This window comes from Dromiciops gliroides, chromosome 6, assembly GCF_019393635.1.
Source record: "Dromiciops gliroides isolate mDroGli1 chromosome 6, mDroGli1.pri, whole genome shotgun sequence".
In the NCBI taxonomy this organism is placed as follows: Eukaryota; Metazoa; Chordata; class Mammalia; order Microbiotheria; family Microbiotheriidae; genus Dromiciops; species Dromiciops gliroides.
In genome coordinates, this window is record NC_057866.1 from 105,225,536 (window position 1) to 105,244,988 (window position 19,453).

The 19,453-nt window shown below is 39.2% G+C and overlaps 1 protein-coding gene across 1 annotated transcript in view; it reads left to right on the forward strand.

Annotated features, from left to right (window-relative positions):
* The first annotated feature begins 3,085 nt into the window (after positions 1–3,085).
* The window catches only part of TSG101 (tumor susceptibility 101), a 99,532-nt gene continuing 83,164 nt past the window's right edge, over positions 3,086–19,453 (forward strand). Inside the window, exons 1-4 of the mRNA XM_043970586.1 lie at positions 3,086–3,245; positions 9,896–9,980; positions 12,959–13,024; positions 15,237–15,400. Of these exons, the coding sequence (XP_043826521.1) occupies positions 3,204–3,245; positions 9,896–9,980; positions 12,959–13,024; positions 15,237–15,400 (357 nt within the window). The 5' untranslated portion in view covers positions 3,086–3,203. The remainder of the gene's footprint in view (positions 3,246–9,895; positions 9,981–12,958; positions 13,025–15,236; positions 15,401–19,453) is intronic.

Sequence of the window (19,453 nt, forward strand, 5' to 3'; positions counted from 1 at the left end):
TAGAAAACATAAACATCCATTTAAACACAAGCTTGTCTAATTTACATAATTCCTCAGTTTAGAACTGCTGAACAAAATTAAGAAGCTATTCATGACCAGAGGTCAATGATCAGTAAAACCAGTTAAATTGAGTAGATTCCTGGTACAAGATTAAGAAAATCTAATCATAAGAGAAATCTTTTGGTAACAAATAAGGTAGCAGACAACTATTATTCTTTGTACTTTGCTTTGGCTAGCATCTGTGTAAGAGAATCCTGGAACTTGACGAGTCTTTCATCCAAAGAATCCACTCATATTTACTTTCTGTGAGTGGGGCACTCTGCACACTTCTGAAAAAATATTTTCTTACCCTCTCACTAAGTTAAATGATTATATATTTGGGTCCTGTACTTAACCACTAATCATTTACTCTCTTCCTGTTTTGTTGGACCAAATCATATCAGCAGACTCAATTTTAAACACACTAAGTGGCCAGACCCACCAAAGAATCATCCTTAATGGTCAATGTATGTTGAAAGGTGGTGTCCAGTGAAATATCCCAGGCATTGGTCATTGGATCTGACTCCTTTAACATCCTTGTCACTGACTTGAAAAAAACATACATGAAAACCAATTTAAATAGAGTAACTATGTAAAATCAAAGAAAAGAAATATCTCATGATAAAGCCGGGAGGTATGGCTAATTCTTTGGATGACTGTCAGGATTCAAAAATACCTTGGCAGGCTAAAACAGATGCTTTTAAGCTTGGAAGCCTAAAAAATTAAGCTAAATCTAAATAAGGTCCAAATATAATAGAGATAAATGTAAAGGCTTATTCAGGTTAAAAAATCAACTTAACTACAAAATAGGGGAGACCTAGCTAAATTGTAATTTGTCTGAAAAAGATCTGGGAGTTTTAGAGGACTGGAAGTATGATATGAGTTGACAGTATGATATAGCAGCCAAGAACGTTGTTTAGTTAACTGTTTCCAACTCCTCGTGACCCCATTTGGGGTTTTCTTGGCAGAGACACTGAAGTGGTTTGCCATTTCCTTCTCCAGATCATTTTACAGATGAGGAAACTGAGGCAAACAGGGCTAAGTGACTTTCCCAAGGTTACACAGTTAAGAATTCGAGGCCTCATTTGAACTCAGGTCCTTCCTACCCCAGGTCTGGCACTCTATCCACTGAACCACCTAGTTGCCCAATGCAGTTGTAGGCTTTATTAAAAGGCATAATGTCTTGCAATGACTGCTAAGGAGGTTAATAGCTCCACCCTACTCTGCCCTGCAAAGAACAAATCTGGGGTATTGTGTTTAGTTCTAGAACTTGAAAAAAATTAATACTTTTTCCCAATTTTATGTAAAAACAATTTAAATATTTTTCTTTACAAATGTTGAGTTCCAAATTCTCTCCCTTGCCCCAACTCCCCTTCTCCCCCTTTCTTGAGGAAGTAAGCAATTTGACCTAAGCTATAGATGTGTAGTCATGCAAAACACATTTCCATTTAAGTCATGCTGTGAAGAAACACACACACACACACACACACACGAACAAAAACAAAGAAAGTAAAGAAAAAGTATCTTCAATCTGCATTCAGGCTCCACCAGTTTTCTCTGGAATGGACAGCACCTTTCAACATAAGTTCTAGGAACATTTTAGGAATGATATTGATAAGCTAGAGCCTCCAGAGGAGAACAAACCAATATGACACAGTATTGAAATCCTGTTTTAACACAAGGAAGTGGGAAGTTAGCATGGAAAATTGAAGACAGTGAAGCCACAAAAGCTCTTTAACTATTTGAAGGGATGTTATATAGAAGAAAGACTTGTTCTGCTTGGTTGCAGAAAGCAAAAGTAAGAGCAATAGGTGGCAGGTGCAAAAAGTTAAATTTAGGCTTGCTGTAAGGAAAGCCTTTCTGACAGTTTGAACTGTGCCGAGCAGAATTGTCCCCTTGCCTTAGGAAATAGTGGTTTCCTCTTCTTGGGAGATTTTTCTTGTTTTTTTTTTTTTTAAGTGAGGCAATTGGGGTTAAGTGACTTGCCCACGGTCACACAGCTAGTAAGTGTCAAGTGTCTGAGGTCGGATTTGAACTCTGGTCCTCCTGAATCCAGGGCCGGTGCTTTAACCACTGCGCCATCTAGCTGCCCCTCTTGGGAGATTTTTCTAAAGCAAAGGGCAACACATCTAGTAAGTAGTCTTCTGGCATTTGCTTACTTTTTATAATCCCAGGTGTATTTCTCAGGCTAATAGTCCTAACATGAAGATACTTACTAGCTACAGGGGCCACTGGTGGCCTCAAATGGTACCTTAATGCCTGTGTTCTCTTGTACCCTTCGGGGTACTTAGGCACTGACTTAGTACCGCCCTCAGGAATGACTTTCCCAGGTTAGGTCGGGAATTCTACTTATAAAACGGTTTGCTTGGGTGACTCCAGTAACAGACTTCAAGGATCTCTAATTTCAAAGGTGGAGATGCTCATTTCACCAAAAGGAGTTGAAAAAACATCTACGTGGGGTCACTGATACTAAGTCTTCCAAGACTTGGGTACAGTCTTTCCCCAAGTCCACACTTCAATCGAGTCTTTTTAATTGGGTAAAACACGGCAGAGCGGCGACGCGATTCGCCCAAAGGGAGAATAAGAGGAACGCACAACGGGGCTTTCCAGAACGTGCAGGCAATGGAGTACCAGGGTCATTCGGGCCTCCTCAGGCCCGAACCCGGAGTCAGAAGAGTCCGGGCTTCGCCTATGACTTCTCGAGTCTTGGAAGGCCGGCCTCCGTGTTGTGGTTTCCTCATCGGGAAAATAAGGTTAACGATGCCCGCACCACCCGCCTCCTGGGGCAGTAGCAAAGGTTTCTAAACCTCCGGTTCCCCGGGCCCCCGCCGCTGTCCCCCAGAACCGCTTTTCCGGCGGCCGGGCTTATGGCGGCGGGTCCGTGGCGCTGGGAAGAGGGAGCTCCTGGAGGGGGAAAAGCGATACCTCACCCCACGGCCTCTAACCTCCCAACCCTCGTGGCCCCGGAAGTGACGTGACAGAAACGGAAGGGCCCGCCCTGTTCGCCTACTTCCTGTTGATCAAAGGGGAGGCGGAGGCGGAGGAAGCCGAAGGGGGGTGAGGAGGGCGGGGTGGCTGAGGCTGGGTGAGTCGATTGTGTTGGGCGGCCTGGCGCAGCGCCCGAGCGGCTGAGCTTGTGGGCCGGGGGGCGCGAGGTGGCCGTCATGGCGGTGCCGGAGAGCCAGCTGAAGAAAATGCTGAGCAAGGTGAGCCCTCGGACCGCCTCCCCCGGCCATCTCCACCTACCTCTGGATACCGGGACAACGGCTCCTGACGCGCGCGCGCCCTCCCAGGGCCTCTCGGGGTGGGTGCGGGGCCTCGGGCTGCCGCCGCCGCCTCCGTGGGGTTCTGCGGGTGGCCTAGACACCGGGCCCCGGATCCCGGGCCCCAGGCCCCAGCGCCTGCTTCCTGGGCCGCGCTTGCCGCCTTTGCTTTTTCTGGGGCCGGGTTTCTCACAGACCTCCGGGCCCGGGGTCCTTGGGTCGCCAGGAGGCTTCCGGGCTCTTGCCCCTGCCCCCGGGGCACGGAAGACGCGCGGGTCCGGGCGGGGGCGCTCTCCTGGCTCTTCCCGAGGGCCCCTTGCCCGGAGCCTCCTGGGGTAAATCACCCCTAAAGTCGTAGGGCCGAGCCAGGGCCGATTAACCTTTCAGTTAAGCCGAGGTAAACCCCTGGTCGGGAACACTTGCTCGAAATTTGATTTTTCTACGGAAAGTACCTTCGTTTATAAATTCTTAATTTATCCCCCTTCGTTCCTTAATTCTTGTTCAGGTTTTCCTTTTAGATACACAGACAATTTAAAGTAGTTCTTTAGATTTTTTTCTCCCCTCAAATCAACTTCATAACTACTGTCAGAACACTGCAGATACACTTATTTTACTTACCAAACTGAGCGAAAATTTGTGAGGAGGCAATGAGAAGTGAATAATTTCCAATTTAACCTATTAACCATGGCTGTTTGGGAATTGGGGCAAGGGATGCCATGTACTGGAACCAAGGTCATTATCAAAACCATATCTCGATTTTTTTTTAATTTAAAAGACTCCGGTATTCTGGGTAGTTTTCCCCTCACCAACAGCCATTTTTATGAAGCACTTAAAAAAACCCTCTTAAACTATTTTGGGATTAAATGGGAAGTAGCTTGTAAAATTAAGTGATAGTTTAATCAAATTTTACCTCCAAATGAGGTTACTAAGCAGGTAAGTTATCTTATATACAGTTTAGGAAATGAAACCTAGTGCCTTTTTTCAGCTTTGAAGAACTTTGGAGACCCATCAGCTCCCACGGGATATAATAGTTGGCTCAACTTTATAAATCTGTAGAGAAGTCTTTAGGGGCTCTATTAGATTTGGGACTATTTGTGAACCTCCTGTGACTTGCCATAACTTATTTTTAAAGTTAGATGCTTTGTTGTTGTTCAGTTGTGTCCGACTCTTCACAACTCCATTCTTTGTAAAGATAGTGGAGTAGTTTGCCATTTCCTTCCACAGTTCATTTTACAGATGAGGAAACTGAGGCAAACGTGGTTTAGTGACTAGCCCAGGGTCTGACTGCTAGTAAATGTCGGAGATTTGAACTCAAGAAGGTGTCTTTCTGACTCCAGGGCTGGCCCCTCTCTATCCACTGCACCACTTAGCTGCTCTAGATGTTTCTAACATGGTTTGAATGCTGTGCAATTAGAATGCTTTATTCCATGATGTTATATATTAATTTTAATATGCTTTCAGTTTTCTGTTTTATGTAGTTTGCTAAAAACCATTTCCCCCACAAAATCTGCTTTATATTTTGAAAGCCTATATTTTTTCCAAAATAATCATTTATTTTTATCCTTTATTTTTCTATTTATTCTATTAATCTAATGTCTGTAAATACAACATAAGTATGAGTTGTTATTTGAAGTTCTATTGCAAGGACTATACTTTTCTTGGTTTGATTCTGTTCACTTAATATGAAACAAGTAATCTCTGTTTTGAATTTAGGACCTAGATGTGAGTACTATTCTCACCTTCTAAGGAAGGGGGAAACAGGAAGAGAGCATCACCTAGTGCCATTTAATAGAATATGGAACAAACTGACATTTAAAAAGTACTTTTCAAGCTCAGTTACAGAGTAATTTACTTTTACAGTAAGTACTTCCTAGCTTCAAGTTATGCATACACTTTAGCAACTACAAAATTCTGAGTAATAAGTCATAGCATAGCTCTAGGGCTGAAAGAGACCTCAGGCCATCTAAGTCAACCTCATTTTACAGATGAGAAAAGTCAGGTCAGCAAGAATTTATAATTACTAAATGCTTACTATGTGCAAGGCACTGAGGATACAGAGAAAAGCAAAAGACAGTCTCTACTCTTAAGGAATTCACAGTCTAATGGAGGAGATGACTTGTAAACCACTAAGTACAAACAAGTGATGGATTGGATCAATTGGAGATAATCTTAGAGAAGCCTATAGGTTTAAGGAGAACTGGGGAGAGCTTCTTTCAGGAAGGGGGACTTGAGCTGAGACTTGAAGGAAGTAGAAGGCTGGAAGCCGAAATGAGGAAGAGAATTCCAAGCATGGGAGAGAGCAAGTAAAAAAGCCCAGAGTCAGAAGATGGAGTATCTTCTTTGAGAAACAGCAAGGAGGCCAGTGTTACAACCTTAGATCAAAGAATACATGGGAAAAGCTTAAAGGTAAGACTGGAAAGATAGGAGGGGGCCAGGGCATGAAAAACTTTAAAAGCCAAAGGATTTTCTATTTGATCCTGGATGATTAGGGGGGCCCACTCATGGTTAGATTGAAGCATTTGACTGTCAGCTGAATGTAGCATAGACTGCAGTGGGAAGAGGCAGTGATGCAGGGGTACCAACCAGCATGCTGTTGAGGTAGTCAAGACTTGAGGTGATGAGGGCTTGGACCAGAGTGGTGATAGTGTTAGAGAAGAAAAGAGAGTTTTAAAAGGGAGGTTGTAAAGGTAGAGAAAACAGACACAGCACCTGATTGGAGGGGTGGGGCTGAGAGAGTGAGATGTAGAGGAGAATTTCTAGGTTGTGGGCCTAGGTTACTGGATGAAGGTGCAATTGTTTATTTTTCAATAAGAAAACTGAGGCCCAAGGAAGGTAAATGAATTGCCCGAGTCTGTACAGCCAATGTCATATTTGTACCTAGGTCTCATATTCCAGAGCCTGTTTTATGTGGTAGGGAATGGTAGAGTTATTTTTATTAGCTTTGTTGCAGCAACAAAAGAAAAAAATTGTTGATTGAATTAGGTTGGCAGAGAATTTCCACTATATGGTGTTTACATAACAATTGGACTGGGATGTAGGTTGTTTGAAATGATGAACTTTGGTACTATCTGCCAGTACTTCAGTCTCCTTGAATAAAATCCCAGGATATGTAGCTTGCTGCAACTCTGTTTTAGGCCTAAAAGGTACCCAACTGAAGCCCCTTTGTTTAGGTCAGGAGTCCCCAGTGGTTGATTTTCAAAGATGACCTAGGTCAGTAGCTATTGCCAACATAGCCTTCCTCCACATCAGGTTCTCTTGGACTTGAGGGTAAATTTACTTAGCATTCTTAACCATTTTAGGCTCTTTTCACTTGGAGAGTTGAAAAGTATAGAAGGACCCATAGTTTTAAGATGCTGTCTGTACCATAGGTGTCAAACAGAAATGCCACATACCAGAGAGCCATTAAATGCCCTTCCAGGGGCAGCTAGGTAGTGCAGTGGATAAAGCACCGGCCCTGGAGTGGGGAGGAGACCTCAGACACTTGACACTTACTGACTGTGTGACCCTGGGCAAGTCACTTAACCCCAGTTGCCTCACCAAACCAAAAAAACCAAAACAAAACAAATATAAATGCCCTTCCAGATAGGTTGGGCTTTACTATTGACTTTTGTTGTTCAGTTTTTCAATCATACCAACTTTTTGTGAATGCATCTGGGGTTTTCTTGGCAGAGATTCTGAAATGGTTTGCCATTTCCTTTTCCAGCTCAATTTACAGATGAGGAAACTGAAGCAAATAGGGTTAAGTATTTGCCTGGAGGTTACACATCTAGGAAGTGTCTGGAGTCAGATTTGAACTGGGGAGATGCTGCCTCCAGGGATAGTGCTTTATCCACTTGGCCACTTAGCTGTCCTATTATATTATATTATATTATATTATATTATATTATATTATATTATATTATGTTATGTTATGTTATGTTATGTTATGTTATGTTATGTTATGTTATATTGACTCGGGAAACCACAAATTAACCTTATATTGTATTTTTATTTCGTTTTAAAGCATTTCCCATTCTCATTTTAATCTGATTCTTGCTATGAATTTGACCTCTGGTTATACTACCCAGAAACTATAGAAATAAAAGTACATGCTGGTAATATTCCTAAACATTTCATAGTATTTTAAAATTTTTATAAACTTCACATTACATATATCAAACAATAAAATAACCAAGGGAATGCTTCCAGTAAAGTGGAAGATGGAAAGGCATGAATGACCTTTTTTTTTTTAAACAGTTGAGAGTACTGACAATGATGAGATCATAGATCTTAAAGTACAGAAACATAAAGTATTCAGGGCAGCTAGGTGGTGCAGTGGATAGAGCACTGGCCCCGGATTCAGGAGGACCTGAGTTCAAATATGGCCTCAGACACTTGATACTTATTAGCTGTGTGACCCTGGGCAAGTCACTTAACCCTCATTGCCCCACTAAAAAAAAAATGAAAATGAAAATAAAGTATTCATAGCTAGCTCATTTTAATTTTTGAAGCACCCTGGTGACATAGGGAGTTGTCACATGACAGGTGAAGTTCCTGGGGTACAGATTTAGCTAAGGTGATGCATTGAACCAGATGCAAAATCCATTTCCAGTATTTAGTGTTGTGCTTGGCACTTATTAGATGCTTAATAAATACTTGATTACATGACTTTCTGATCTGTATAGTCTATGCTGCTTCTGTCACTTTTCCTTGTTTCCTTGTTGAGATTACATTCAAATCAACAAAAAAGCATTTTAAACCAAAGCAGAATACAGGCAGAAGGTTGTAGGTGTACACAAAGAAAGCATTCAAAAGAGCTAGACCAGACACGTGAAAAGTTAATATTTAAATGAACCATATAAAAATAATTATGTCCAAGGTAATACACGATTAATTGTTAATTAAATGGCATGGATAAATGTTGTGAGCTCCAGGTGAACTCATTTTAGGCTGTGGAGTCTGATCTGGGAAGGCTTCATGGAAGAGGTAGGATTTGAGTTGGGCCTTGAAGGGTAATTTAATTGGAAGAGAGGAGTAGGACCTAGTGTTGTAAGTGGAGCAAGAGCAAAGCTCAGGAGAGTACAGTGAAAATTAGTAAATTAGTTTAATTGGAATGAATGGTTCCTGCAGGAAAGTAGGAGTTAAGGCTGGAAAGATAATGTTTGCTGAGAAATTGGGAAAGTCATAGGATTATATATTTAGAGTTGAAGGGGGCCTTGCAGCTCATCTAGTCCAACCTCCTTTTACAGGTGAGAAAACGGGGGCTCAGAGAGGTTGTGACAACATTAACCCAGATTTACCAATTACTGTACTTATTTTCCAAATGGCTGCACTTCTCTGGACTTGCCCATCATGTTCCAGGAACCTTTATCTGACAAGGTGACATTAGTGCTAGAATTCATACCTAGATTTCATAGCTCCCCCTCCCCACTTTTCAGCTTCATTTTGTGTGTTGTCTTCCCAGATTAGATTATAAACTCTTTAAAGGAGGGGGTTGTTTTTTTGCCTTTCTTTGTATCCCCAAAGTTAGCATAGGCCCTGGCACATATATGTAGCTCAATTGATTTTACTCCTTTTTGACCCTTCATCATCAGTCAGTTGCTAAGATTTGATTGTATCTCTACTTTGCTTCTCATGTCAATCCTGTTTCCTTTCACTTACATGAAACTAACTAAACTTGTACCCCCATTCAAACTCTCTTCTCATGTCATCCTGTTTCCTTTCACTTATATGAAACTAACTAAACTTGCACCCCCATTCAAACTCTCTTTACCACTTGCCCTTCAATATAATTGGTTTCCTTTGTAATCTTGTGCATTTTATTTTACGAATTTAAAAGCATTATTCTTAGAAAGGGTCCAGAGGCTTCACTGGGCTTACTGAAGGAAGCTGACTCTTCAAAAGGTTGAGAACTCTTGCTTTAGGATAAAACACAAATTCCTCTGTCTTCTAAAGCCATTCCCTGTCTGACTCTACCCTACCTTTCCAAGTTAATTGCATGTTATTCTCTTTAATGCATTGTACCTTTCAGATGAATTGATTTGTTTGCTGTTCCCAAACTCTTCGATTTCTCTCTTCTCTGTGCATTTACACAATTTATTCCTAAGTGTGAAACACACTCCCTTTTTACTTCTGCTTGTGAATACCTTGATTTCTTCAGACCTCTCTTCAATGCTATCTCCTGGGGTATTCTATCTGGACTTCTCCCTCATCTCCACCCCCACCTTCCCCACCCTGCTAGTGCTCTCTCCTTGATAGTTCATCTGTGTATGTATGTATATATTTTTAAAAATAATTTTCTTTGTGCCTGTTGTTCTCCCTTTTTGTCAGTTTTTTCATCATGTTCCCCACACAATAACTAACATAGCAGGCAAGCACTTAATAAATATTTGTGGAACTGAATTGTTGAACTACTTAGGGTCACCCAGGCTGAGCCCCAGCCCTCTGATTCCAAATGCAGAGTTCTTTCTCCTGAATGCTACCCTTGGAGGCAGTTCTAAGGAATTGAATTTTATCAACATTTTTGATAGAAAAGAGTGTTTTAGGGAAAACCTACAAGAGGTATAAGTGGGCTACATTTTCACATTAAACTCATATTATTTTTTGTCTTTTAGTATAAGTACCGAGACCTAACTGTACGGGAAACTGTCAGCGTTATTACACTGTACAAAGATCTCAAACCTGTATTGGATTCTTATGGTGAGTTGTTTGTTTTTTTAATTAAAAAAACTTTAGTGTTACTGATTGTTTATATGATTTCCTGTTTTCCATTTGTTTGTCAAGTTCAATCTAAAATTTAATTTTCCTCCCTTGTATGAGTAAAGGATGATGAGACAAAACATGCAGTTCTTCTACATTCTTGGGCTTATGGTTAAGGTTTAAAAGAGCTAATAATTTCACCTTTTAATTTTAAAAGTGTTTTCACATGCAACATAATATTTTAGAGCTGGGAATGCACTTAACGACATGTTCAGTCTGATTAATTTTACAGGTTAGAAAATTTACTTCATTGATCCTTGGGTGGATAGAATCTCAGATGAACATACTTTGACTTTTATTTAGTGAAACTAACAAGCTAGATATATGTTCTATAGAAAGCCAATCCTAAAGAGGGTTTGACCCCCAATAATTGTTTGAATTGATGGGGTATAAGTATCACCAAACACAAGCATACATGCACATAGAATGTTGGATTTGGAGGTAGCCAAGCTCCCTCCAGACTGTAATTCTTGGTACCTTTGTGAGCTTAAGCAAATCATTTAACCTCTCCCAGTTTTCACTTGTATCTATAAAATGTGGGAGTTGGATTGGTTAGCTTGTAAGGTCCTTTTAGCTCTGAGTATGTGGTTTGACTGCCTATCTCTGTCCTTTTATACTTTAAGTGCTGTCTCTTTTTGCCTGCTCTAGATCTATGCTTTGGGACTTTTTAGTGTCCTAATTGGTTGAGATGGAGAGCAACCTTGCCCATGGTTTCTTGGTCTTTTTTATACATTTTTCCTACATTGACTTTATAGAACACCTTATCTTTCCATCTCTCACTCAGAATGAACTGCTTTTCTTTCATACACATGTAATGTTGCAGGTTGGTGATATCCCTCACAAAATTTTAAAATATAATAAATATCTTAAATTTTGCTTTATAATTCATTTAATGATGTACATATATTTTGCCTAGTGTTCTCCAAAATGGAGCTTGCATTTGGAGTCACATCTAAAAGTTTTCCAGTGTCTTGACATCAACCTAACAATCTTTCCATTAGGTCTTAATTTGGCCATCTTACTACTTGGCTTTCTCAGCATCTTTTGTCTGGTTCATCATTTTCTTCCTACAAGAGCATTGGGGAACACCATACTTGGTTCTTGGTTTCTCTTCATTCTCTACACTCAGCTTAAATTCCACCTTATGCAGGAGGCTTTTCCTGATCTATCCATGTGTTATCCCTGAGTGTATCCCCTCCTCCCATCCTGTTCCTTCCTGCTGAGATTACCTTCCATTTACAAGGTGTATATCTTGTACGTAATAGTTTTTTGCATGTTCTTCCTCCACTTTCCCCCCATTAGAATGTTAATTCCTTAAGGGTAGGGTATTCGTGTTTTTTTCTATCTGTCCCCATTGCTCTTTACTAGATTATTACAATAGCTTCCTAATTGATCTACATCCCTCAAGTCTCTTGCTTTGCTACTGTCAAAGACATTTTCCATAAGTTCAAATCTCAACATGTTATTTCCCTACTCAATGACTTTCAGTTCCTTGCACCTAGGATGTGTAAAATACAAACTGATGTTTAGTTGTTAAAGCCCTTCACAACCCAGTCCCAAACTATCTTTCCTTTCTCATTGGTTATTATCCCCTTTCCTACACTCTTCAATCCAGCCAAATTGGCCTCTCTTGTCTCACTCATACCCCATCTCCAGTCTTTGTACCTTTGCACTGGTCACCCATCCCACACCCTACCCATGCCTAGGATGCTTGTCTTCCTTATCGCCACTTCATAGAATTAATCTCTTCCTTTAAGATTCAGGTCACACACCATATTCTGTATGAGACTTCCTGACACAACCCTTCTCCCCTATCTTTCAAAAAAACCCAATCTTTTGCTTAACTACTCTATATAGTCATTTGATATGTATGTATGTATATCTATTCTTCAGTTAGCAATAACTATTTCCCTCATTGCTTAAATAGTATTTTGTTTTGTAACTCTCTAATACCTTATCTCCCTGCTAGACTTTAAATTACCCCCTGCTTGGGATATATTTCTTCCTCATTTCTACCTTTTAAATTCCTTTTCTTCCTTTAATATTCAGTTCAGGTACTACTGCCTTGATCTTCCTACCCTAAGTTTTAAGTGTTCTCTTCCCCCTCAGATTTTCCTAATATACTCTTTGTCTAGTTCTTTTTTTGCCCTGTTGCAGGTATTTTAAAGTTGAAGATACTAAGGATTTGTGGGTAGATTTTTAAGGGGTTGGTGGTTGGGAGAATCTTTATTTCAATATAATTCCTTTCTAATCCTTTTTGTTTGTTCATTTCAAAATATTCCAAGGAGTCTAGGTGCCTCCCCTTCCCAATAGAATGTAACTTCCTCAAAGACAATTACTGTTTAAAATTTTTCTTTTCCTGGGTTTAGCATACACGGTGTTTTACTAATTCTTAACTGAAAGACAGTGAATTAATTAAATCAGAGTTAAAAGGACTTGTGTTTCATAGCAAAAACAAGAAACATTTTTGTGGTTTTCAAATACTTCATTTAGGGGCATGTTAACAGCTCATTTTTAAAAAATGAAATGTGTATTGAAAGTGAAGTTTACAGTAACAGTTCTTAGAATAAGCTTGTTGAAATATTATGGTAAGTTCAATGTGGCATTATTTTATTGTGATTATGTACAGTATTTTGGGGACTATATCTTAACCTTGTGTAACTGATAGATAAGTGTTCAGCATGCTTCCCATTCATTTTTTTTCAGGGAATTCAAAAGCAGTTTTTTTCTAATGTGTATTTTCACAAGCCGATCCTATTATGTGATTCAGCAAGTTATACTTTGTTAATATGTCATGCTTTGGGGATAGCATATTGTACATTAGAAAGTTTTTCAAAAATAGTATTAGTTTTAACTACATTATCTGAAAGCACCTGTCAAAAGTGTACATGATTAAAACCTTGTTTAATTTCTTTTAGTCTTTAATGATGGCAATTCTAGGGAGCTAATGAGCCTTACTGGAACAATTCCTGTGCCTTACAGAGGTGAGTATCGCAATTTGTGTTTCAAAATGTACTTTGTCTTATAACATAAGACATTTTGCTAAAAAAAAAATTGTATGTAAATATAATTATACTTTACCATTAACTGATTGACAGTTAATGATTTATCTTCATTTAGTAATGAGATCTCATGGATTTGCTGGTTTCTCAGCCTTCCTCAAATAGTGATCTGTAAATTTGAATTTCAGTGGATTTGGGGGTCTGATTCCTCTAGTCCTGTAATGTGAAAATGTTGGAAGGAACCTCCTAGCCAATGGAAGAACCCCATGATTGAGTGGTGCCCAGTGACAGAGGGCTTGCTAAGTGTCAACTTACCTCCAAATGCAGTAAACATTTATTTTTTTAAATTGTCAACAACGAGGCAGCTAGGTGGCACAGTGGCTAAAGCACCTGCCCTGGATTCAGGAGGACCTGAGTTTAAATCCGGCCTCAGACACTTGACACTTACTAGCTGTGTGACCCTGAGCAAGTCACTTAACCCTCATTGCCCCACAGAAAAAAACCAAACACACACACACACACACACACACACACACACACACACACACACACAATTGTCAACAACAAGCATTTATTAAGCATTTGCTATTTTGGAGGCACTTTGCTAGTGTGATAGGAATACAAAAGCAAGCAAAGAGAAAGAGTCCCTGCCCTCATGGAACTTACATTCCTTTGTTTTTGGCATTCTTTTTTTAAAATGTTCATTCCAAATTTTCTCCCAAACTTTAGCCCCTCCCCCACCCATTCATGTCAATGATATATGTGAAATCATGCAAAGCATTTCCAAACTTAGCACAGTATTTTGGACAAAGAAAGTGCTTGATAAATGCTTGACAGACTGACCGGCATGACACTGTAGCACCACCAATTTATTTTGTATATTTCATTTTCTTAGAGTACAGCTTACCTATACTTTTTTGGAAGAGGGGGGCGGGGCAATGAGGGTTAAGTGACTTGCCCAGGGTCACACAGCTAGTAAGTATCAAGTGTCTGAGGCCAGATTTGAACTCGGGTCCTTTTGAATCCACTTCACCACCTAGCTGCCCTCTTATCTATACTTCTTAATGGATTGTGATTTCCTGTCTGGAAGAGAAACAGGAATTATATAGCCCTTAACCTATGAGTGGTTTTAATAGTGATAGGATATTTAATTCTGCATTTATGCAACTGCACTTGGGATTGAATTTACTTCTTCGTAGAATGATGTGGCTTGTGTTCAACAAATTAATGCCATCACCTGTTTTAAAACATTTCTTTACGATTCGCTAGGAAAATACGACTAATGATATGTCAAGTCAGGAAAGCTTTAGCTCTTAATTCCAAATAACTTTACTGCTAGAAATGTCAGCTGCATTAGAGATAGTATTACATGTCTTTGTAAGCAAGTAATAATATCTAATAGAAAATTTGATTTAGATCCCATCATCTAGTTGTAGATTAGGTTTTAGAATTTACTAGTCAGTTGACTCAGTCTTTTGAATTGCCTTTTTTTTTGGTCTTTTCTTTGTTTTAGGAGGCAACATTGCCTAGTGGGAAGAGTGCTGCCTCTGAAGTCAGAGGAGCTGGGTCCAAATCCTGCTTCTTATACTAGCTTTGTGACCTTAAGCAAGTCACTTTAACTTCTTTAGGCTTCCGATTCTTCATCTGTAAAATGAGAGGTTGGACTGGATGGCTTCTGAGTTCCCTTTCAGCACTAGAGCTGTCATCCCATATTCTGTTCCCTTGTATGTTCCCTAACCTCTGTCCCATTTTTAAAAATGAAATGACAAGAGTTGCATAACCAAGAATGAATCGTATGAAAATGCAGTCATCTCCCTTTTATCCTGCTGAAGTGCTTTGCAAACTAAAAACTTGAGAAACACTTTTTAAATATAACTCTGAAACCCAGGAAGTATAGCGAGAAGAGGTAATATGAAATAGTGGAAAGTACTCTAGGTTTGGACTTCTTTAAGTTCAAATCTTAGCTCTCCTAATTATTACACCTCTATTACCTTTTACAAATTGTGAGGTCTTTAAGCCTCAGTTTTCTCTTTTAGTTGAAGGATTTGGAGTAGATGATCTGTAAAGATTCTCCAGCCTAACAAAATTCCACTATCTTCATATATTTGTTATAGTATGGCTTAGTGGTATTTTGTTGTAGTTACTTATATACCTCTAAAAATAGAGTAATTAAAGTCTTACCTTCTCTTTTTAGGTAACACATACAATATCCCAATATGCCTGTGGCTGCTGGACACATATCCGTATAATCCCCCTATCTGTTTTGTTAAGCCTACTAGTTCAATGACCATTAAAACAGGGAAGCATGTTGATGCAAATGGAAAGATCTATCTTCCTTATTTACATGAATGGAAGCATGTAAGTATATGATCTTTGGCCTATGTACTGATTCTAATTTTTAGTTGGGTTCTAATTTTTTTCTCTTCAGTAAACAACAGATTTTTAATGAGTGTCTGCTATGTTGAGGACACTTCAGAATGGAGAAAGAGGTATAAGACAATCTTTGACCTCAAGTAGTTTGTAATCTACATTAAAGGATAACCTACAGTAAAAGATCATATATAATAAATGCCAATGATAAGTGGTATATATAGACCTTTTTTCTGAAACATTGGGGGAGGGGCGAGGCAATGAGGGTTAAGTGACTTGCCCAGGGTCACACAGCTAGTAAGTGTCAATTGTCTGAGGCCAGATTTGAATTCAGGTCCTCCTGAATCCAGGGCCAGTGCTTTAGCCACTGTGCTACCTAGCTGCCCCTATGTTCATTGTAATTTGAGTAGGAACTTTAAAGTCTTTGATCTCATAGATCTGGGAATTCCCTTCAGGATTACCGTATCTCAACACATGAGTGGTTTTTTTTTTCAGCTTGTGCTACTCTTTCCCCTGAACTCTCATAATCACTAGGGGATCCACTCAAGATGCTAGGGGCCATCTTCCCTGTTATATTAATATTAATTTCATATGAAATATTTACATGACAAAAATTATGTGCAAAATATTTTAGAGCATGAAAATAGAATATTTTCCTCCAAATTTTTTCAAACTTTTTTTATCCCAGGAATATTCCATATTCCTTAGCTCATACACCACCACCTCCTCCCCCCCAAAGCATATTTTATACTTGAGTATAGAGAATTCACTATGGGTTCAGGTGAATAGGGAAAAGCTTCCTAGAGGAAGTCTAATTTGTTCTAGACTTTTAGAGATGGGTAGTTTTCAGATAGTATAAAAGGCATTTTAAACAGATTTAGAGAGACAAAGGCAAGAATGCATAAAATGTGGTTAGGGAATAGTTTTGGTCAGAGCAGTGAGATTGTATAGGGAAATGGTAGAAGCTAAGAATGATAAAACAGATTGAGGGCCAGATTAGCAATGAGCTTGGATGTCCAGTTAAGTAACTTAGACTTTGTCCTATGGGCATTGAGAAGGCATTAAAATTTTTTTTTTTAATTTTTTTTGTGAGGCAATTGGGGTTAAGTGACTTGCCCAGGGTCACACAGCTAATAAGTGTTAAGTGTCTGAGGCTGGATTTGAACTCAGGTACTCCTGACTCCAGGGCCGGTGCTCTATCCACTGTGCCATCTAGCTGCCCAAAAATTTTTAAGCAAAGGAATGGCATAATGAAAGTGGGAGGTTGTATACAGAAATGGATTGGAGAGGTCAGTGGAAACAAGAAAGTGGTTTTTTTTTTTACTATGCTCATTTTGAGCATATAGGTTCTAAAATTAGAAAGTTATGCTAAGTAACTTGATCTTTTGTTTTGTCCTTGAAATATTTTGTCTGATTAGAATCAAACTATTTGGGGCAGCTAGATGGTGCAGTGGATAGAGCACCGGCCCTGGAGTCAGGAGTACCTGAGTTCAAATCCGGCCTCAGACACTTAACACTTACTAGCTGTGTGACCCTGGGCAAGTCACTTAACCCCAATTGCCTCACTAAAAAAAATAAAATAAAATAGAATAGAATAGAATAGAATCAAACTATTGTAGTATCGTACATCTGGCTATATTTGTATTGCAAAATTTTCACTTCAGTAGTCCTTTACTTTCTCTTTTTTCTGGTAGTGTTTTATTTTATTTTCCAAATTACATGTAAATATTGTTTTCAACTTTGATTTTTGTAAGATTTTGAGTTCCAAATTTTTCTTCCTTCCTCCTTTCCCTCCCACCTCCCCAAGATAGCAAGAATCAGATATAGGTTTTTTATATTTTTTATATATATACATATACACACACACAATTGTGTTATACATATTTTCATATTAGTCATGTTGAAAAAGAAGAATCAACAAAAGGGGAAAATCACAAGAAAAAATAACAAAGTGAAAATGGTATACTTTGATCTTCACTCAGACTCCATTAATTCTTTTTCTGGTTGTGGAGAGCACTTTCCAGCATAAGTCTTTTGGAAGTGCCTTGGATCATTGTATCTATTGCAGTAAGACAGATGTGGTCACTATCAAGAGCTACCATCTTGTCACAGCAAAACCAATGTGTGGAGAGCTAAAGGTGCAGAAAGGAGCAAGAGCTACGCAGGAGTGAGGAGAAACCAAAGGCTTACAAACGGTTTTCTTTGGCCAATTTTCCATGTACTACACTTGGAACTTGGGGAGTGTATGTATAACTTCTTCAAGGGTCTCTTGATGGGGAAAAAAACAAAAACAAAAAAGTGAGGATACTACTGGTCTAGGTGCTGTTGGGAAAAACAATTATTTTGTTCAGATTAAAACTGTGTGAAATGATAAGTAACTACCATCATCACTATAATTAATTTTCATTGTAAAAGCTGTATAGAATGCAGAGAAAAAAATTAACCTGCCTGTTTGGGCAGTGGGTGGCCCAGATAAGAGCTAACCCCATACACTAAGGTTAATTTTTGTGGTTGAGAGTAATGACAGAACAAATGAATGAAAACTGAGAACTAAGGAGAGAGTTGTCCAAGCCCTCCCCCCCTCCCCCCACTTTGATAGTCCTTTACTTTCTCTTTTTTCCCCCTTGGTATTATTTTATTTTCCAATTACATGTAAAGATTGTTTTCAACATTCATTTTTGTAAGATTTTGAGTTCCAAATTTTCCTCCCTGCCTTTTTTCCCCTCCCCAAGATGGTGTAGCGAGTAAAACTCTATGTGGTTGCCTTATTTCTGTCCCAAGTTTGGGGGAAATTAGCCGGGGTTTCTAATATATTTGTTACTTATAAATTAGAAGCTTTAGCATCAGTTTGGGTCATTAAGCATTTATTAAAGCATACCAAGTATTAGTAAAAAGATAACAACTGACTCAGAAAGTTAAGGAGCCTATCTAACCACCACCTTGGAGTCTCAGGCCAAAAAAGAGGAAGTTCCCCTGTCTGTGAAAACAGAAGTTACCTCTGGGTCTAGACGAGAGGTGGCCCCTACACACCACTCCAAGCTAATTGGCCAGTATCACCCAAATCCATTGGTTCACTGGATTTGAGGGTGGCCCGGAGCAGTATGTGCCAAAGTTAGAGGTTCAGAGAACACACCCCCTGAGGACCAGGCTCTCAGGTAGGTGTGGTTTCAATCAACAAAGTCAATCCAGTCAATCCCATTATTATCCTCTAGTGTCCCAAAATCCATTATTTTCTAACAAAGGCAAGCAATCAGATACAGATTGTGTGTGTGTGTGTGTGTGTGTGAGTGAGTGAGTGAGTACACACATACAGACAGTCGTGTTATACATATTTCCATATTAGTCATGTTGCAAAAGAAGAATCAGAACAAAAGGGAAGAACCACAAGAAAGAAAAAATAACAATAAAGTGAAAATAATATACTTTGATCTTCATTTAGACTCCATCTCTTGAAGTTTGTCTAGCTTCATGTTCATTGTTTCCATGATACTATCTTTCCATCTCATCCTCTATTATCCCCCTTTCCTTCCAATCTTTCCCAACATCAGACTTTTCCAATGAGTCCCATTTTCTCATTATGTGGCTTCAGCATTTGACTTTCCATTGAATAGCCTGAATTATAAGTATTGACTGATTTGACCCTTTTGCTGTCCAAGGGACTCTCAGAAGTCTCTAGCACCATAATTTAAAAGCATTGATTCTGGAATGCTCAGCTTTCCTTATGGTTCAGCTGTGGGAAAAAACCATAGCTTTGACTATATGGGACCTTCATTAGTAAGGTGACATCGCTTCTTTTCAGTATGCTGTCCAGATTTGTCATCTTTCTTTCCAAGGAGCAAGTGTCTTAATTTCAACGTTGCAGTTGCTGTCTACAGTGATCTTTTAACCCAAGAATATAAAATCTCAGCTTCCATTTCTTAGTGTTTACTAACAAACAGGATCTTAATGCCATGAATGCAGTTGAAATCATTAATCATTCTCTTTGTCACCTTTGTACTTTTTTTTTTAGAGTTCTCAAAGTATTTTTTTTTAATTTTTAAA